This window comes from Staurois parvus, unplaced genomic scaffold, assembly GCF_062004578.1.
Source record: "Staurois parvus isolate SC_StPar_1 unplaced genomic scaffold, SC_StPar_1.0 ptg000779l, whole genome shotgun sequence".
NCBI lineage: Eukaryota > Metazoa > Chordata > Amphibia > Anura > Ranidae > Staurois > Staurois parvus.
The window spans coordinates 3,637,802-3,658,610 of NW_028318575.1; the positions used below are offsets into that span (position 1 = coordinate 3,637,802).

General features: G+C 44.1%; 1 protein-coding gene across 1 annotated transcript in view; it reads left to right on the forward strand.

Annotated features, from left to right (window-relative positions):
* THSD7A (thrombospondin type 1 domain containing 7A) overlaps positions 1–20,809 on the forward strand; it is a 670,811-nt gene that overhangs the window by 581,180 nt on the left and 68,822 nt on the right. The window contains exon 17 of the mRNA XM_089654586.1: positions 16,468–16,646. Within this exon, the coding sequence (XP_089510712.1) occupies positions 16,468–16,646 (179 nt within the window). The remainder of the gene's footprint in view (positions 1–16,467; positions 16,647–20,809) is intronic.

Below are 20,809 nucleotides of genomic sequence, written 5' to 3' on the forward strand. Positions count from 1 at the left end.
AGTGAAGGCCCTCCACATACAGTTGTGTCCAAAATTATTCAACCCCCACTGAAATTGAGTGTTTTGGCCAGTTTGACATTGCTTTTGATCATTCAGTCATCTTGCTTACATTTACATTAAAGAGGCACTTGTAGGTCAGACAAATATAACATAACAGTTATAATGAAATAACCACAAATGTCTTTTCTGTGCTCACAGCATTATCAGTTTTATTCAACCCCCAAGTGACATTCAATCTTAGTACTTAGTACAGCATCCTTTTACAGTTATAACAGCTTTTAAACGTGAAGCATAGCTTGACACAAGTGTCTTGCAGCGATCTACGGGTATCTTCGCCCATTCTTCATGGGCAAAGGCCTCCAGTTCAGTCACATTCTTAGGCTTGCGCACTGCAACTGCTTTCTTTAAGTCCCACCAGAGGTTCTCAATCGGATTTAAGTCTGGTGACTGCGATGGCCACTCCAAAATGTTCCAGCCTTTCCTCTGCAACCATGCTCTAGTGGACTTGGAGGTATGCTTGGGATCATTGTCCTGTTGAAAGGTCCAACGTCTCCCAAGCCTCAGGTGTGTGACGGACTGCATCACGTTTCCATCCAATATCTCCTGGTACTGAAGAGAATTCATGGTACCTTGCACACGCTGAAGCTTCCCTGTACCTGCAGAAGCAAAACAGCCCCAAAGCATGATTGACCCTCCACCATGCTTCACAGTAGGCAAGGTGTTCTTTTCATCATAGGCCTTGTTCTTCCTCCTCCAAACATAGCGTTGATCCATGGGCCCAAACAGTTCTAATTTTGTTTCATCAGTCCACAGAACACTATCCCACAACTTTTGTGGTTTGTCCACATGGCTTTTGGCATACTGCAGTCGACTCTTCTTATTCTTTGGAGACAGCAAGGGGGTACGCCTGGGAGTTCTGGCACGGAGGCCTTCATTACGCAGTGTGCGTCTTATTGTCTGGGCTGAAACTTCTGTACCCACATCTGACAAATCTTTTCTCAGTTCCTCAGCAGTCACACGGGGACTTCTCTCCACTCTACGCTTCAGGTAGCGCACAGCAGTCGAAGTCAGCATCTTCTTTCTGCCACGACCAGGTAGCGTTTCAACAGTGCCCTTTGCCTTGAATTTGCGAATGATGCTTCCTAAGGTGTCTCTTGGTATGTTTAACATCTTTGCAATCTTCTTATAGCCATTGCCCTTCCTGTGAAGAGAAATCACCTCTTCTCTTGTCTTCCTGGACCATTCTCTTGCCTTCACCATGTTTGTAACCACACCAGTAAATGTCTAGAAGGAGCTGAGTATCACAGTCATTTTAAAGCTGCCTAATTGGTGCTTATTATGCTTGATTGCTGCTCGGTGACATCCACAGGTGTTTTCAATACCTGATGGAAAGCACCTGTATGAACCTCTGTTCTTCAGAGTGGTAGTCTTTAAGGGGTTGAATAATTGTGGCAATGAAGAAACCACATAAGAACCATTTACTACTGTATTACATAAACAATTGATGTCATTTTAGTTGCATTTGGGTAGTTACAACGTCCTTGTAGGATTTGATTCTGAATACAATTCCAAATGTACACTATAGTCCCTAAACCCCTTTACAGCATTGGGGGTTGAATAATTTTGGACACAACTGTAAGCCTGGAACCACCGTCCTGAGAAGGCAAGGGTGAGTGAAAACTGTTGGGGGCTTATTGCATGGTGAACCCCTGAGTGATACAGGTGTCCAAGGGGTCAAAGAGGGGAGGATTCCCAGGGGATAGAAGAGAAGAAGAAAGGAGGCCCAGGTGTCCCAGAAGAGTAAAGGATATAGGAAAAATTGCAAGGCTATCAAGATATATAGAAGATATGAAGAACAAAGGTCCCAAGGGAGCAGGGCCCAAAGGGGCCCAAACAGGAACAATAAAGAAATTTACATCATATGGAAATACTACGCCAGAAAGGGCCCAAGGTGCAAAGGGGGAAATGGACACTAGTTCAGGAAATAGCCCTAGATTATCATGGAGCACGAACAGCAGCGGTAGCCAACAAATAGTGGAGGGCTTGGGAAAAAAAGAATTAGAAGGTGAACTACAATTACCAAATAAGAAGGAGATGGCAGAAATGTTTCAAAATCTGGAAAAAACGATAAAACATGAAATGACAGCTATTCGAAATGATTTAGGTCACCTTCTATTAAGAATGGAAGAAACGGAGGAGAAAGTTAAAATCCAGGCCCAGAAAATAGATAATTTAAGGGAAAGAATAAGCCAATTAGAAAATAACCAGAAAAAAATGATCTTTAGGATGGAAGTTCAAGAAAATAAAGAAAGAAGGAGTAATCTTAGAATACGAGGAATCCCAGAGACTGCTAAAGGGGAAATACTATATGAACTAGTTAAAAAAACCCTAAACTCCATAAGAGATAAACCGGAATCTGATGGGATTGATTTGGACGGAGTGATTAGGGTAGGAAAGTTCAAACGGGCTAATGAGAAGGAAAGACCGAGGGACATAATTGTCCAGTTCCAAAATTTTGGGGCCAAAGACGAGATCTGGAAGAAGATCAAGGGAAGATCATTAATTAAGTGTGGAGACTTGACTATCCAAATCTATGCGGACTTAACAGTAGAGACCCTAAGGAGAAGGAGATCCCTGAAACCCCTGTTGGAGCAAATGAGAAAACAGAATGTGCAGTATAGATGGGGTACCTCAGCATTTCTGATTGGCTGGAAAAATGGGGTCACAGCGTATCTGAGATTTCCGGATGAATTAAGAGATTTCTGTGATAGACTGGACTTGCAAAGAATGGAGATACCTGGGTGGGAAGAAGAAAAAGAAGATATAGGAAACATAAATGTTATAAGAAAAGAGGACTGGCAACAGGTCGGGCTGAGGGAGGCCCCAGGGGTGGAGGGGGAGGAGAGGGAGAATTAAGTAGAAAATGAATTTTTTTTTTTTTTTTTTTTTCCTCTTACTTCTCTCTCTCGCCTCTGGCCTTCCCCCTCCGGATGCTGAGACCTGCTTGGAGGCTCCGATTAAGGCAGGGAGGTAAAGAGTAAAGACTCTTGTTGAATCTAGATGACAGAGAGAGGGAATCGGGGCGGCTGGAGGAGAGGTGAACCGTACATAGGTGGAGCTGATGCCCCAAATTTTAAATCAATGGTGGAAATGGATCCACAAATGATTTGTAGGCAGTTTATAGGCCTAAAAACGGGTAGGGGAAAAAGAAGGGAGGATGAGAGGGGTGGTCGGGGGGGGAGGGAGGGAGGGGGGGGGATGAGAGTTGGGTGGGAGGAAGGGAGGGGAGGAGGTATTGGGTCAATACTCTGCAGGACAGAAGGGATAAAGAGGAAGAGGCAATCTGGAAGAGAGATGGACTTAATTGGGAAAGATGGAAGAATTACAGTTTATAACCTATAATGTGAACGGGCTGAGTTGTCCAGGGAAGAGATTTAGGTTGTTTAATGAGTTACATCACAGGGCTACGTCAGTGGTATTTTTACAGGAGACGCATTTTGAGATAGAGGCAAACGTGAAATTGAAATCCAAATACTCTCCAACATGGTACTATGCAGATTCTCCAATTAAAAGAGCAAAAGGGGTTGCAATAGGTTTGGCAAAGAACATGAGATTTGAGTTGGAGGATAGAAGAACCGACCCGGAGGGGAGGTTCTTATTTTTAAAAGGTAGACTTCAGGGGATTGAGTGTACTTTAGCCAATATATATTGTCCCAATAAAAACTCGGAGAAGTATATGAAGGGCTTGTTGAAAAAATTAATGGACTTTAAAAAAGGGCGCTTGATAGTAGCTGGAGACCTAAACTTTTGTATGGACCCACAAAAGGATAATACCTCTCCTGTGCAAAGAGAGGGGAGTAGGTCTCTGAGAGCTTTGAAAAAAGTGATGCATGAATATCAACTAGTGGATACCTGGAGAATAATGCATATGAAAGACAGAGACTATACCTTCTTCTCTAATGCACATGAGATATACTCGAGATTAGATTACATCTTAATAGAACATCAACTAATAGATCATCTGGTAAAAATTGACATAGAGACAAGGACGTTCTCGGATCACGCTCCGGTCGTGATGAAGTTGAGATGGGGAAGAAGGTGGACGGGAGGATTAGGGTGGAGGTTAAATGAGGTTCTTCTTCTGGATGAGGATGTAGTTCAGAAAATCGAGAAAGAGATTAAGGTATACTTTAAGGAGAACGAAACAGAGGAAGTATCGATAGCTACAGTCTGGGAAAGTCATAAGGTATTCATAAGAGGAATCTTGATTGCGGCTGGAGCAAGGAAGAAAAAGGAAAGAAGAGAGAGGGTCAGTGGGCTCTTAAAAGAAATATTGGACTTGGAGCAGATCCATAAGAAGAAAATAACAAAAGATACGAGACAGAACTTACTGGATAAAAAAGAGGAGCTAGAGAGGTTGATGGATGAGGAGAAGAGAAGAGTATATAACAGGGTTTTGAACGAGAGGTATAGATGGGGAGACAGACCAGGAAGATATCTAATGAGAGCTTTGAATAAAAAGAAAAATAGGAATTATATAGAAAAGATAAAAAGTTCAAAGGGGGAGCTGGTCCACTCAAATAAAGAGATTATTAAAGTGTTTACGGAGTATTACAAAAAGTTATATAATATTAGCCCCCAAGACCCTCTTAAAAGATGCCCAAGAGGGAATTAAGAAAAAAAAGAAGACATACTTAAAAAATGCGGGATTACCAAAACTAAGTGAAGCACAGTTGAACTCCCTAGACGTAGAAATCTCCCAGGAAGAAATTAAAATAGCATTAAGAAGTACAGGAGGGGGAAAAAGTCCAGGTCCGGATGGCTATACAGTTAGGTACTATAAGAAATTTAGTGAAGTATTGTTACCCAAGCTGGAGAAATATATGAATGCTCTGGGAGGTGGGATGGAAGTGAGGAGAGAATCCCTACAGGCACATGTAGTACTTATTCACAAGGAGGGTAAGGACCCATCGCAGTGCTCCAGCTATAGACCTATCTCACTATTGAACACAGACACTAAACTGTATGCAAAGGTGTTAGCAAACAGGTTGAGAGATCTGATGCCTGAATGGATCCACGGAGATCAGGTGGGCTTTGTACCGGGGAGAGAAGGTAGAGATAACGGCTTGAGAACCCTGATGCTTATTCAGAAGAGTAGAAGAGGGAAAGCCCCGGTGGTGCTCTTGTCAATTGATGCGGAGAAGGCATTTGATAGAGTGGACTGGGGCTTTATGATGGATAACTTAAAAGTGTTGGGGATAGGAGATAGAATGCGAGAGTGGATAAGTAAACTATATAGGGAGCCTACTGCAATCATCACGGTAAATGGGGAGAGATCAGAACCCATTGGAATGTCAAATGGTACAAGACAGGGCTGTCCTCTGTCCCCCCTGCTATATGTATTGTCACTCGAACCTCTGTTGTCAATAATAAGAAATAGTGGATCGGTAAAGGGAATTCAGATAGAATCCATAGAACATAGAGTAGCGGCCTTTGCGGACGACTTATTGTTCTACGTGGGGAATCCCCGAATAACTCTCCCAAATATAATGAAGATTCTGAAGGAGTACGGTGAACTATCAAATTTAAAAATTAATCCAACGAAAACAGAGATCCTGAATATTAATATATCAAAGAATGAAAAAGAAAAATTACAAAAAGAATTCCCCTTTATATGGAGAGAAAAAGAGATAAAATACCTAGGAATAAAACTCACTACCTCATCTAAGCATTTGTATAGATTAAACTATATCTCTTTGATAAATGAGATCAGGGAAGATTTAAAAAGACTAGAAGGAGGAAATCCATCCTGGATAGGACGTATAAACTTAGTCAAAATGGTAATTATGCCTAAAATACTGTATAGATTTCAAATGGTACCAATTAAAATTCCAGAAGCCTTCTTTAAGATAATGAAAAAAATGTTAACAAGATACATATGGAAGAATAAAAAACCTAGAATAGCATATGAAACATTGAGTAGGACTAAAGAGAAAGGGGGATTGGGTTTACCAGATGTCAAGAGATACTATAAAGCAGTGGTTTTGGCAAGAATATATGACTGGACATTTAACCATAAGGGGAAAAGTTGGGTAACAATTGAAAATGATCTTAGTGGCATTAGATTGAGTCAGATGATATGGGTCCCACCACAGTTCAGGGGAACCAAAGAAAGCACAAGTATTTACACTTTAAATGTTTTTAGGGTATGGGACAATTTACATAAAAATATGAAATGGGAATTTAATTCAATATTAATGCCTCTCACGAATTCTGAGTACTTTCCTCCGGGAAAGAACAAGATATCGGGGAGATGGTTTAGAAAGGAGGATACCCAACTGAGAGATGTATTGGTGGAGGGGGAATTGAGATCACTTAAAGAGTTAATAGAGAAGAAGGAAGACATTTTTATTAGAATGGATGAGTGGAAATACCATCAATTGAAAAGTTTTATTGGAAAACTACCGAAACCTTTGAGAATAAAACAGGAGTGGAATATGTTTGAAAGGTTGTTGGAGACACGAAGGGATGGGAAGCACGGTATTTCAAAAGTGTATAGAATACTCACAGAATTAGACACAAACACAAAGTTAAACTTTATGACAAAATGGGAAAGAGATATGGGAGTTGGGTTTGATGAAGATAGACAGAGAAAGATGTTTAGATTGATACACGATAATGTTAGTATGAGAGAGGTGGAGGTTAATTATAAGTGTGTGACACGATGGCACATCACACCGAGTGTAGAACACAAGATGAATGGGGAAAGTTCAAATATGTGTTGGAGAGGATGTGGAGATATAGGCACGGTGTTTCACATATGGTGGGAATGTCCGAAAATCCAGGCTTTTTGGAAGACAATAGTCAAGTTGATTAAAGAAATAACGGAAATTGACATAGGATTAGACCCAACGACGTGTCTCCTACACAATGTGGAGACATCTGTAAATAAATATAAAGATTCAGGTATTTGGTACTTCTTGAATGTGGCGAAAGGGCTGATACCCAAGTTTTGGCGGAAAGTCGAGGTACCGAAGGAGGTGGACTGGATTAACAGAGTAAACCAGATAGGTAGAATGGAAAGATCATATCATATGCAGGAAGATAGAATGAGAGTTTATCTCAGGAGATGGGAAAAGTGGGAAAGAGCAGGATTGAAAGAGAAATATAGGAAAACATGAACAACGATGTTAACAAAAAATTAAAAAGCCTCAAGAGAATAGAATGGGTTAGAGTCTGCAGAGGGGGAGGAGGGGTGGGAAGGAGGGGTAGTGGGATGGGAAAGAAAAGAGTTTTTAGTAAGGGAAAGGCAGAAATGTTATAAATGTCTATCTGTATGAGAATTACTTCCCTTTTTGAGTTTTTGTATTAACATGAAAAATTTAATAAATATTTAAATTAAAAAAAAATAAATAAATAAATAAATAATATATAGTGTGTGTATGTGTGTGTGTGTATATATATATATATATATATATATATATATATATATATATATATACAGTAATACCTCGCTTTATGAATTCGTTTTGCAGGACTTTTCATATAGCGAAAAATTCATAAACCATAAACCGAAACGCCGTTTCCCATTGGAATGCATTGAAAACCAATGAATCCGTTCCGGAGGTCAGAAATTGAGTTCTTTTATCAAGGCATGCAGTATTTTAGTAGTGACAACCATGTGTAAATGTTATAGCTGTCAGCGGGATTCCCCACTGACAGCTTCTGTAAAAGAATTATAAAAATTATTTAAAAAACGGTGTGGGGTCCCCCCCTCTCATCCATACCAAGCCCTTCGGGTCTGGTATGGATTTTGAGGGGAACTCCCATGCCAAAATGGTATGGGGGTCCCCCCAAAATCCATACCAGACCCTTTTCCGAGCATGCAGCCTGGCAGGTCAGGAAAGGGGGGGGGGACGAGCGAGCGCCCTCCCCTCTCCTGAACCATACCAGGCCACATGACCTTAGCATGGCTCCCCCCCCAAAGCACCTTGTCCCTATGTTGATTGGGACAAGGGCCTCTTCCCCACAACCCTGGCCGATGGTTATGGGGGTCTGCAGGCAGGGGCTTATAGGAATCTGGATGCCCCCTTTAACAAGGGGCCCCCAGATCCCCCGCCCCCCCATGTGAATGAGTATGGGGTACATGGTACCCCTACACATTCACAAAAAACAAAAAGTGTAGTGTGAAAAAAGACATTACACGGTCTTTGACCAGACCTTTGTTAAAAGAAAAAACTAAAAGAATGTCCCCTGCAGCAGATCCAACGTCAATCACGATGCCCACCGCCAACCTGAAAAAAGAATTAAAAAAAAAAAGGCTCTACTTCCAGCAACCTGCCTGCTCCAGTGGTTTGATAGTTCTTAAATATGTAAGGAGCGGGGCCAGCCAGGGACATCACCCGCCCCATGTGACATCATTGACATCTCCAACATCAGTGCCTGACCTCACAAATGTGCTTCTGGAAGAATGGTCCAACCTTCCCATAGACACCCTCCTAAACCTTGTGGACGGCCTTCCCAGAAGAGGTGAAGCTGTTATAGCTGCAAAGGGCGGGGCCAACTCAATATTGAACCCTACGAACTAAGACTGGGATGCCATTAAAGTCCATGTGTGTGTAAAGGCCGGCCGACCAATACTTTTGGCAATATAGTGAGTGTATATGTATATATATATATATATATATATATATATATATATATATAGTGATTTGTTTTATATATATATATATATATATATATATATATATAAAATCATTATTATTATTTTTTATTTATGGCTTGATATATATTACTCAGATTATCTGTTTGCACATATGGTAAAGTTTCACTTATTGATTTGTTCATGTTTGGTGTTGCCTAGCAGGGCATCTAGTCTTTTTGGATATTTTCATTCACTTGTGTTTGGTTATTTTCAAGGTATGCACATATATCACCATAAGTAGGGGCTCTATCAGGCATTTACTTTTTGCTTTATGGTTAGGTTTAGTGAGTAGCGCATCACTATTTATTTATTTATTCATTCAGTAGCAAACCCTGCCCTCCATGCTGCAGAGAAGGATCTTTGCTCTCTGTGGAAGCAGTGGTCTCTCTTTAGAGGTCCAGCTCTTACACCCCCTGTAAGTTAAGTTTGGCTATAATATCTACTTAAACCTAACAAAATCAATTAAATATGTGGTTGCATATGTTCATGTATTTTTTTTTTTTATTTGTGCGGTTTTCAATGAACTCATACTAGCATGGTGTATCCACATGCAGTGGTGGCAGGCAGGGTGACAACACTTACTTGGTTCAGCCACAACCCCATGCATTGCATATGGTTTATGGGCACTTTCCCATTCAGTTAAATGGGTTGCATTCAATGTATAGGTAGAGATTTTTTTTTTTTTGGGGGGGGGGGAGCGCATGTGATCAGCACAGGGCCAATCAGCACTGTCCAGACAGAGGGTCAGGGGTCATGCAGCCTCGTAGGACAGTAAGAGGAGAATGAAAACTCCTTCTACAAGCTTTAACCAGTGCTCAGCTGGATGTTGATAGAAGTCACAAGACTGCTATATCCTGCTGATGAAAAAAAGTATTTAGCAGTTTATATTTACTAAAATAATTGCATTTCCATATTGTGTGTACTGTGGGAGACCAAATATAGTGAATGCAGGGTCCGGGGAGACCAGATATAGTGAATGCGGGGTCCAGGGAGACCAGATATAGTGGATGCAGGGTCCGGGGAGACCGGATATAGTGAATGCAGGGTCCTGGGAGACCAGATATAGTGAATGCAGGGTCCGGGGAGAGCGGATATAGTGAATGCAGGGTCCAGGGAAACTGGATATAGTGGATGCAGGGTCCGGGGAGACCAGATATAGTGGATGCAGGGTCTGGGGAGACCAGATATAGTGAATGCAGTGTCGGGGGAGACCAGATATAGTGGATGCAGGGTCTGGGGAGACCAGATATAGTGAATGCAGGGTCCTGGGAGACCAGATATAGTGAATGCAGGGTCCGGGGAGAGCGGATATAGTGAATGCAGGGTCCAGGGAAACTGGATATAGTGGATGCCGGGTCCGGGGAGACCAGATATAGTGAATGCAGGGTCCGGGGAGAGCGGATATAGTGAATGCAGGGTCCAGGCAAACTGGATATAGTGAATGCAGGGTCCGGGGAGACCAGATATAGTGGATGCAGGGTCCTGGGTTTAGTAATACTTTGCGGCTAGGTTCACATCTGTGCGGGTGGTGCCGCTGCAGAACCGCATGAAATTCCATGCAGCCGCACCACCTGCACAGAGGAATGCGGACCCACGGGCTGGTGCCATTAGTTCTAATGGCACGCCGCCCGCACTGGAAAACGCAACCATTCTGGGAACCGAGGTTCCTGTGCGGGCTGCGTTTTCAGAAGAAGTGCAGAGACTTCTTCCCTGCATGTCACGGGGCACGAGAGTCCATTCAAATGAATGGGCTCTTATGCCCGCGCAAAACGCAGCCCGCACGGCCACATATATATGAACCAGGGGTAATAATGGGTTTTAATAAATAGTCTACAATTAGATGGTGGCGCCCTCTTCTGGTTAATTTTGGAGTGCTAATTTTTGCCATGGGTGTAAAATAAAGCATCATGACCCTGGCATGCCTTTGCAGCTTATGTGGGGAGGTTGTCTAACATGCAGCCATGTGTTTTTAATGCCCCCCAAACACAAGTCTAAACATGCCATAACTCTCCAGTGTCTATTAAAAATGATGCACATTGTTTTGGGTGACCTCAGCCTGATGATTGCTTTGATTTATCGATGGGGTACAGTGTGTTTCTTTTAATACCTGGTGTTCCACTTCAATAAGCACACATTTGTGTTTTTTCTATATTAGGTATATTTTCGGGTTTTTGTTTTCCACTAACTGAAGCCCTGCACTCCCGTACATCTACACCTCCAGTGTTATCCAGACAATTATTTATCCGGGGAATATGGATGTGTAAATGCTAAAAGAAATAAAAAAAAAACACCTCCACAACCGGGCATTTAATATTCCCCCTTCCTGGCTAATAATATTGTAAAACACTATAAATTAGTGTGTAAAGAGCTGCAGCAGCTCAGCCTGAGTTGAACCCGCAAATCCAGAAATTAATTTTCTGTAATGATTTATACTGCTGATTAACTTCAAGTAAGCCGAGCGGCGCTGCCCTACATAGGGAGATAAGGCAAGATGCGCTTCCAATTAATTATGCATGCTCCCCGTATAATTTAATGTTTCAAACAAGTAATAAAATGTTTTATTGGATTACATGGGGAGATAGCGCGCTCTGATTTCCGTTTTGATATATTACTTTTCTGCCGCAAAAGATGATACAGTTTTCTGCTAGGAAAAAAAAAATGGAGCCATTTGTATCTAGATGGAATGGGGAAGACGGATAAAGGAGGCGGATTGTCTGAGTAATGTCGGCTATTTTGGGCAGATAACGAAATATTAACATTTTCATAGAATAAAATCCATTATTAGCTTTTTGTTTATTCAAATGCCGCTGATGATAAACCTGAAATATGATACTGTAGATACTGTGCGGAACCTGCAGACTACAAGGAGGGTGAGCTAGTGCTGAAACTTTAATGAACTTTACTGTTTTCCATTGTCTTCAATATGAAAAGTCAGGGGGGATTTTTTCTCAGAGAATAGGTGCAGACAGGGGCGGACTGACCATTTGGAATCCCAGGCACTGCCCGAGGGCCCGGGGTCAGTACGGGGCCCCATGAGATGCCCCTGGTACCTTTTTCATAGGCTTTTTTGAGTTTGGGCAAGGACACAGGGGCCCCATGATCCCCTATTGCCCGGGGGCCCCATGAGTTGTCAGTCCGCCCCTGGGTGCAGGTACTCCCCATTTTCAAGTTACCCCTTGCCTTCACCCCCTACCCACCTGCAAGCACCGTCCCTTGGTTCCACCCCCTACCCACCTCACAGTACTGCCCCTTTTTTAGAGAATACACAACCAAATATCATATACTAGTGCTAAGTGATTTGCATGGAATTTGTTATCGATAACAAGGAAAGTAGTAAAATCGATCATAGATCCCCTGCAATCCATAACAATATACCCCCCTAGCAAAAATAGATAGATAGATAAAAAATAGCAGCCAGCAACTATGGACCCCTCCCTCAAAAGTAGATCTTTCCCAGCAACAGAAGACCCCCCACCAGCAACAATAGATTCACAACCAGCAACAATAGATCCACCGCCAGCAACAATAGACCCTCCAGGTGACAATAGATCCCCCAGTACCGGACCCCCTTTTGTCTAGTTGGAGCCCCTTTTGCCTTCAGAACTGCCCTAATTCTTCATGGCATAGATTCAACAAAGTGTTGGAAACATTCCTCAGGACTTTTGGTTCATATTGACATGAGTTACTGTTGCCTTTCTATGATCTCGAACCAGTCTGCCCATTCTCCTCTGACATCAACAAGGCATTTTCATCCACAAACTGCCACTCACTGGATATTTTCTTTTTTTCGGACCATTCTCTGCCGGGGCGGACGACAACACATGGGGCCCCCGGGTATAGGGGATCATGGGGCCCCTGTGTCCTTGCCCAAACTCAAAAAGCCTATGAAAAAGGTATCGGGCATCTCACGGGGCCCCCTACTGACCCCGGGCTCTCGGGCAGTGCCCAAGTTTCCAAATGGTCAGTCCGCCCCTGATTCTCTGTAAACCCTAGAGATGATTGTGCGTGAAAATCCCAGTAGATCCGCAGTTTTTTAAATGCTTAGATCAGTCCATCTGCCACCAACAACCATGCCACGTTCAAAGCCACTTAAATCCCCTTTCTTCCCCATTTCGATGCTCGGTTTGAACTTCAGGAAGTCGTCTTCACCACATCTAGATGTCTAAATGCATTGAGTTGCTGCCATGTGATTGGCTGATTAGCAATCTGTGTTACCAAGCAATTGAACAAGTGTTCGTAATAAAGTGGTCAGTGAGTGTATACATATTTTTAGGCAGAGGCCCTAGAGAATAATTGTGGGTGCTTCAAAAATACACTGACAGTCTATTAGACTCCAGATCTCTCCTCTGCCCTTAAAAGAATCTGATCAAACCAAGATAGAATTGATCAGATACTTTCACAAGCCAGTAACAGCTTGTTTATATCCTTGAGAAACCAGAAGTAACAAAATACTCGTCACTTCCGGTTTCTGATACGATAGAGATGATCGGGGAGGTTTCAGTACTCGCCTATCTCTATGGTTAGCTGAGGGAATCGCCGGCTTCAGTCCCAGGCTCCATGGTGGGACAGGAGAGCCTAGGAGAGCAACAGAAAGCAGCGGGAGGGGGGGGCCCCTCCCACCGCATATAAAAGCGATCCACTGTATGTAAAAGCGATCCAGTGGCTATTTAGCTGTTAGGATCACTTTTACATAAAAGTGCATCACAAGCTGAAAAAAAAAGATACGGAGATGAGGCCTGTAGCCAGTGCTGGGACAAGGTCATCTAGTGCCCAGGGTAAAGATGTCAAAAGGCGCCCCCTTTCCCCCCAAAATGTATGACACAAATCTACCCTCCAATTACAACCCCCCTCAAAAATCCTTACTGTGCCCAGGGCAGCCACCTCTCCTGCCCACCCCTTGCCCCGGCCCTGCCTGTAGCTGCAAGGATCATCAATGAAGTCCAGGATGTCATATGACATCCTACATGTAGGAAGTGATTAATGTTCCCGTCCACCTTTGTGTGTTCCAGTTCCTTATATTACATCCTTTCTATATATAAAATAAATGCATTCAACAAGGATGGTGGTAACCCCCCATAATGAGCACAGCAGGTGTGCAGATCTGGGATCTCAGAGCAGAAATCGCACCAATAGAATCACCAACAAAACCCCTATTAAAGTCAAATTGTATTTTAAAGTTGGACCGCATTGGACAGTGTTACCCAATGCGGTCCCAGTTTGAAGGCAGGGCACATTGGTATGTATTACAAAAAAAAATGGTGGTCAATCCCATTTTTTAAAAGACCTTCAGGGAAATGGATGGAGGGAATCTTCTTCTGGACACCCAAAAAACGAGAGATTGATAATCCTCCCAAACCGATCCCTATATGTGGTGACTCCAACCACTCCAAGCAAGTTGTATAAGACCAGAACTCGTGGCGTTGAACTGAGAAGTGGAGGAATATTCCCAGCAAGAAGAGAAGTAAAACAGTAATTATGATAACCAGAAGGAGGCTCTTCTCTCTCCTCCATAGGATGGACTTCAGTATCTTGTATGGAGATGTGAAGCAGAAGGACATCTCTGGACCCCAGGAAGGAGTGGAGGAATATTCCCTGGAAGAAGAGAAGAAAAACAGTGATCAGTTCCAGAGACCTCTCCATACAAGACATTGAAGTTCATCCTCCGGAGGAGATAGAAGAGCCTCTTTCTGGTTATCCTGATCACCGTTTTACTTCTCTTCTTCCTGGGAATATTCCTCCACTCCTTCCCGGGGTCCAGAGATGTGTGCCTTGAGATGAAAGGGTGCAGGTGTAACTCCATGGAAGAATAGCAGGCTTCTGTAAGAGCCTTGCATCAGCATGCCTGGCTTGCCTTGAGGTGAGGTGGAAGGGTGCAGCTGCACAGGCCTAACACAACACTACAGAAGCCGAATACCAGGCTTCCATTAGGACTGCCCACCCGCCACCCATTATTAATCCCTCCACCCGCCCCAGGAGGTGCGTGCGGAATGCAGGGCCTGTCAGGGGAGATCTCTTCCCGTGGAAGCATGGCGTTTTGTGTGTGGCCTGTTGTATTTGGGTGGCCTGGCCTATATATACCAGTGCCCAACTGCACTATAGCCAAAAGATGGCTAGTTCTGGGAGGGTGTCCATGGGTGTCCTCCCAGAACCACCCTCCCCCCCCCCCCCCCCCCGTGCTGGGCGCAATCTGTGATCGCTATGTCCTTAAGACACAGCTGATCACGTGTCCAGGTAAAGGGCCAATCAGAGAGAGCGGCATTTTACCATGTGATCATCTGTGTTCAATCACAGCTAATCACAGTGTAAATAGGAAATGCTGGTTATCGGCACCCCGCTCCTCATTTATGACTGTGCATGAAGAGAGGGGAGCCGGTAACCGCCATTTCTCAGAGGGGACATCTACACTAATCATCAGGTCACTGATGATCAGTGTAGCCCCATCAGTGCGGCTAATAGAGCCCATCATTGCTTTGTATCAGTGCCTATCAGTGCTGGCTATCAGTGCCTCCTCAGTGCTGGCTGTCAGTGCCTCCTCAGTGCTGGCTGTCAGTGCCTCCTCAATGCTGGCTGTCAGTGCCCATCAGTGCTGGCTATCAGTTACTCCTCAGTGCTGGCTGTCAGTGCCTCCTCAGTGCTGGCTGTCAGTGTCCATCAGTGCTGGCTATCAGTGCCCATCAGTGCTGGCTGTCAGTGCCTCCTCAGTGCTGGTTATCAGTGCCTCCTCAGTGCTGGCTGTCAGTGCACATCATTGCTGGCTATCAGTGCCCATCAGTGTTGCCTGTCAGTGCGACCTATCAGTGCCCATCAGTGATGCATATCAGTACAGCCTAATCGGTGCCTCCTCATCAGTGCAGCCTATCAGTGTAGTCTCATAACGCACATCGGTGAAGGAGAAAAAATCACTTATTTGCAAAACTTTTTTTTTTTCAAAATTTGTGACTTTGTTTGGTCTTTCTTCATTTGTTTAGCAAAAAATAAAAACCCCAGTGGTGATTAAATACACCAAAAGAAAGCTCTATTTGTCCCCAAAAAATGATGAAAATTTAGTCTGGGTACAGTGTTGCATGACCGCGCACTTGTCATTCAAAGTGCGACAACGCTGAAAGCTGAAAATTGGCCTGAGCAGGAAGGGGGTGAAAGAGCCCGGTAGGCAGGGGGTTAAGGTAGGGTCTGCAGCTCCAATAGCCCCAATCCGGCCCTGGCTCTGGGTCCGAGATTCCAATGATAAATCCCCAAACTTATGCTGCCTGAGTTCCAAGGGCAGCATAGCGTACAGGTTTTTTTGCTGTTTAGCTTGGTGCATGTGATTTTTATTGTTTAGTGAGTCAGTCATATTTAGGCTTTTATCATTTCTATACACTTTATGTAAAATGTTATTGTGAGCATTCCGTATTGCACTTCATTGAGCCAAAAATCCACACTAAGACAGTACCTTATGCATTGACCTCAAAATGATCTCAATTGCAATATATGTGGACATCTGCATGTGCATGCAGACCCGTTATTTGATAATGCTTTGTCACTGCTCTTGTTTTATTTGCTTTAGTAAATTAGATATTGGCGGTGTACCAGTAAGCTGGGTAAGAGTTCCAATAATACATAAAAGCTCCCGCAGAGTTGTAGTATTAAATAAACAAGGTTTGTGAGAGAAGTAATAAAGTATAACTCCAGCTGAGCAGCACAGAGGAGCAGTGAGACAGGGAAGTATATCAAGGATAAAGACAAAAAGCACATGAACTCCTATTGTTTTTCCACCCAATCAGGTTACATAGAAGAAGCGTGCATTATTCCATGTCCCTCCGACTGTAAACTCAGCGAATGGTCCAACTGGTCCCGATGCAGCAAGTCCTGTGGGAGTGGGGTCAAAGTCCGGTCCAAGTGGCTACGGGAGAAGCCATACAATGGGGGAAGGCCGTGTCCTAAGCTGGATCATACTAATCAGGTACAGTAAATGTCTTTCAGAAGCATGGCTTTCACCTCATGTATACAGGTGTAACTCAAAAAATTAGAATATCGTGCAAAAGCAGGGGCGGACTGACAACTCATGGGGCCCCCGGGCAATAGGGGATCATGGGGCCCCTGTGTCCTTACCCAAACTCAAAAAAGCCTATGAAAAAAGTACCATAGGCATCTCATGGGGCCCCCTACTGACCCCGGGCCCTCGGGCAGTGCCCGAGTTTCCAAACGGTCAGTCCACCCCTGTGCAAAAGTTAATTTATTTCAGTAATTCAACTTAAAAGGTGAAACTAATATATGAGAGGGACTCATTATATGCAAAGCAAGATAGTTCAAGCCGTGATTTGTCATCATTGTGATGATTATGGCTTACAGCTCATGAAAACCCCAAATCCACAATCTCAGAAAATGAGAATATTGTGAAAAGGTGCAATATTCTCGGCTCAAAGTGTCCCACTCTAATCAGCTAATTAAGCCATAACACCTGCAAAGGGTTCCTGAGTCTTTAAATGGTCTCTCAGTCTGGTTCAGTAGGAATCACAATCATGGGAAAGACTGCTGACCTGACAGTTGTGCAGAAAACCATCATTGACACCCTCCATAAGGAGGGAAAGCCTCAAAAGGTAATTGCAAAAGAAGTTGGATGTTCCCAAAGTGCTGTATCAAAGCACATTAATAGAAAGTTATGTGGAAGGGAAAAGTGTGGAAGAAAAAGGTGCACAAGCAGCAGGGATGACCGCAGCCTGGAGAGGATTGTCAGGAAAAGGCCATTCAAAAGTGTTGGACTTTCACAAGGAGTGGACTGAGGCTGGAGTCAGTGCATCAAGAGCCACCACACACAGACGGATCCTGGACATGGGCTTCAAATGTCGTATTCCTCTTGTCAAGCCGCTCCTGAACAACAAACAATGTCAGAAGCGTCTTACCTGGGCTAAAGAAAAACAGACCTGGTCTGTTGCTCAGTGGTCCAAAGTCCTCTTTTCTGATGAGAGCAACTTTTGCATCTCATTTGGAAACCAAGGACCCCGAGTATGGAGGAAGAATGGAGAGGCCCAAGGACCCTGAGTATGGAGGAAGAATGGAGAGGCACACACTGCAAGATGCTTGAAGTCCAGTGTGAAGTTTCCACAGTCTGTGTTGATTTGGGAAGCCATGTCATCTGCTGGTGTTGGTCTACTGTGCTTCATTAAGTCCAGGGTCAACGCAGCCGTCTACCAGGAGATTTTGGAGCACTTCATGCTTCCTTCCACAGACGAGCTTTATGGGGATGCTGACTTCATCTTCCAGCAGGACTTGGCACCTGCCCACACTGCCAAAAGCACCAAAACCTGGTTCAATGACCGTGGGATTACTGTGCTTGATTGGCCAGCAAACTCGCCTGACCTGAGCCTCATAGAGAATCTATGGGGCATTGCCAAGAGAAAGATGAGAGACATGAGACCGAACAATGCAGAAGAGCTGAAGGCCGCTATTAAAGCATCCTGGTCTTCCATAACACCTCAGCAGTGCCACAGGCTGATAGCTTCCATGCCATGCCGCATTGAGGCAGTAATTGCTGCAAAAGGGGCCCAAACCAAGTGCTGAGTACATATACATGCTTATACTTTTCAGAGGTCCGATATTGTTCTATGTACAATCCTTGTTTTATTGATTGCATGTAATATTCTAATTTTCTGAGATTGTGGATTTGGGGTTTTCATGAGCTGTAAGCCATAATCATCACAATTATGACAAATCACGGCTTGAACTATCTTGCTTTGCATGTAATGAGTCTATCTCATATATTAGTTTCACCTTTTAAGTTGCATTACTGAAATAAATGAACTTTTGCACGATGTTCTAATTTTTCGAGTTTCACCTGTAGGTCTGTACACCAAAGAATAAGGGGTCAGTCCACCCGACAGTGTTGATATGCTATGGTTGGCATTTGCTGGGTTGAGTCACCCCCACTTCTCTTGTCTCTCCAGGGACTCCAGAAGTGAGATCTCCTTGCCATAGCACCATGGTGTCTCCATCATATGGGTGCTTGTGGTGCCCCTGGCCACTTTTTGGTGCTCTTATCTACGTCTCCCTGTCATAGCACCCTGGTGTCCCCATCATATGAGCACTTGTGTCCCTGCCTACCTTTTGGTTCTCCTGTCTACCTCTCCCTGTCATAGCACCATGATGCCTCCATCATATGGGCGCTTGTGGTGTCCCTGCCCACCTTTTGATGCTCCTGTCTACATGTTGCTGTCATAGCACCCTGGTGTCTCCATCATATGGGCGCTTGTGGTATCCCTGGCCACCTTTTGGTTTTCCTGTCTACATCGCCCTGTCATATCACCCTGGTGCCCCCATCATATGGAACCTTGTTCTTCCCCTGCCCATCTTTTGGTTCTCCTATCTACATATTCCTGCCATGGCACCCTGGTCTCCCCACTGTATGGGAATTTGTGGTTTTCCTAGACAGGTTTTGGTGCTCCTTTGTACATCTCCCTGCCTCAGCTCACTAGTGTCCCCACCACACAGGAACCTGTGGTGTCCCTGCCTACCTGTTGGTGCTCCTGTCTACATCTTCCTGCCATAGCACCCTGGTGTCCTCATCATATGGTAACTTGTGGCGATCCTGACTGCCTTTTGGTCCTCCTTTCTACATCTCCCTGCCATAGTACTCTGGTGTCCCTATCATATGGGATCTTATGGTGTCTCTGACCACATCTACAACTCATTCCAAAAGCACCTTAATGTCTCTATCATAGGGGAGCTTGTGGTGTCCCTGCTTACCTTTGGTGCTCCTATCTACCTCTTCCTGCTACAGCACCCTGATGTCCACATCATATGGGAGCTTGTGGTGTCCCTGCCCAGCTTCTGGTGGTCCTGTCTACATTTTGGTGTCTCTTCCACCTCCTGCGTTCTGCTGGATGAACTCTAGCATGGAGTGCAATGGCCTGAGGACATAAATGCATATCTCCATTGTACATCAGACCAAAAGTCCACCACCCCAAGTGTCTGGTGCTGTAACAACTGATGGATGGCACTACAACAAACCAATGAAAATATGTTACCAGCACACATCAAGTATCTGATGAAAGGCTGACCGTTAGACAAGCTTTTGTATCAAATGGTATTTTTTATTTCTTCTTGGAGTTCAGCCTTTGATCCTTCTGTACAAGTTAGTTACTGAGTTTTAGGCAAATGAAGGAGTGCCGTGCTTTGACCACAGTTAACTACATTCCGAGCAGTAAAACACATCTGAAAATTGTATTTTTCAGTAGAATACCAGACCAGCGATTGTCCCAGTTTAGTGAATCTAACCTCTTCTTACACAGTCACTGATGGAGAGGTTCTGGCAGTCTCACTTCTGAGGCTCCTCACCCTCTAGAGAGGCTTCATATTATTATTTTTATTGATTAGCATACAGAGTGCAGATATAATCACTCCTCTTATTCCAGGAAGACCGTGAACCTGCCCTCGGGCTGCTTGGCCATTTTCTTGGAAGTGTCACCTTCTGTTCTGTAAATCGCTCTGCTTTATTGCAATATGTTGGAAGCAATTGGTCAAAATGACTAACTTGTAATTGAAGACGCTTTTACTGTCATATTTTCTGCCATCTGAAAGTCTGGCCAGTGGGTCTGCTGGGAAGGATGATTAATCTGGGACACAGCTGCCCCCTAGAGGATGATTGGTGTAATTCAAGATGATTTCCTTCTGTGGAATGGCCACTGTGCTGCAAAGAAAGTCAAACAAAAAAGAACTTCCTTTGTTTTTGGAATGGCCTGGTGCAGGGGTGTCCAAAACCTCTAAACAGAGGACCAGTTTACTGTCCTCCTAGCTTTAGGGGGGCCTGGAATGTGGTCAGCAAGAGCAGAAAATGTCCTGGTGTCAGTGGGAGAACTAGTGCCCCATCACTGATGTCAGTGGAAGGTAAGTAGCACCCATTGTTGATGTGAGTGGAAGAAATAGTGCCCCATCGGTGTTGTCAGTGGGAGGAATTGTGCCCCATCTTTAGTATTGGGGGAGGAATTGTGACCCATCATTGATGTCAGTGGGAGGAATCATGCCCCATCTTTAGTATTGGGGAGGAATTGTGACCCATCATTGATGTCAGTGGGAGGAATATTGCCCCATTGTTGGTGTCTCTGGGAGTAATAGTACCTCATTGTTGGT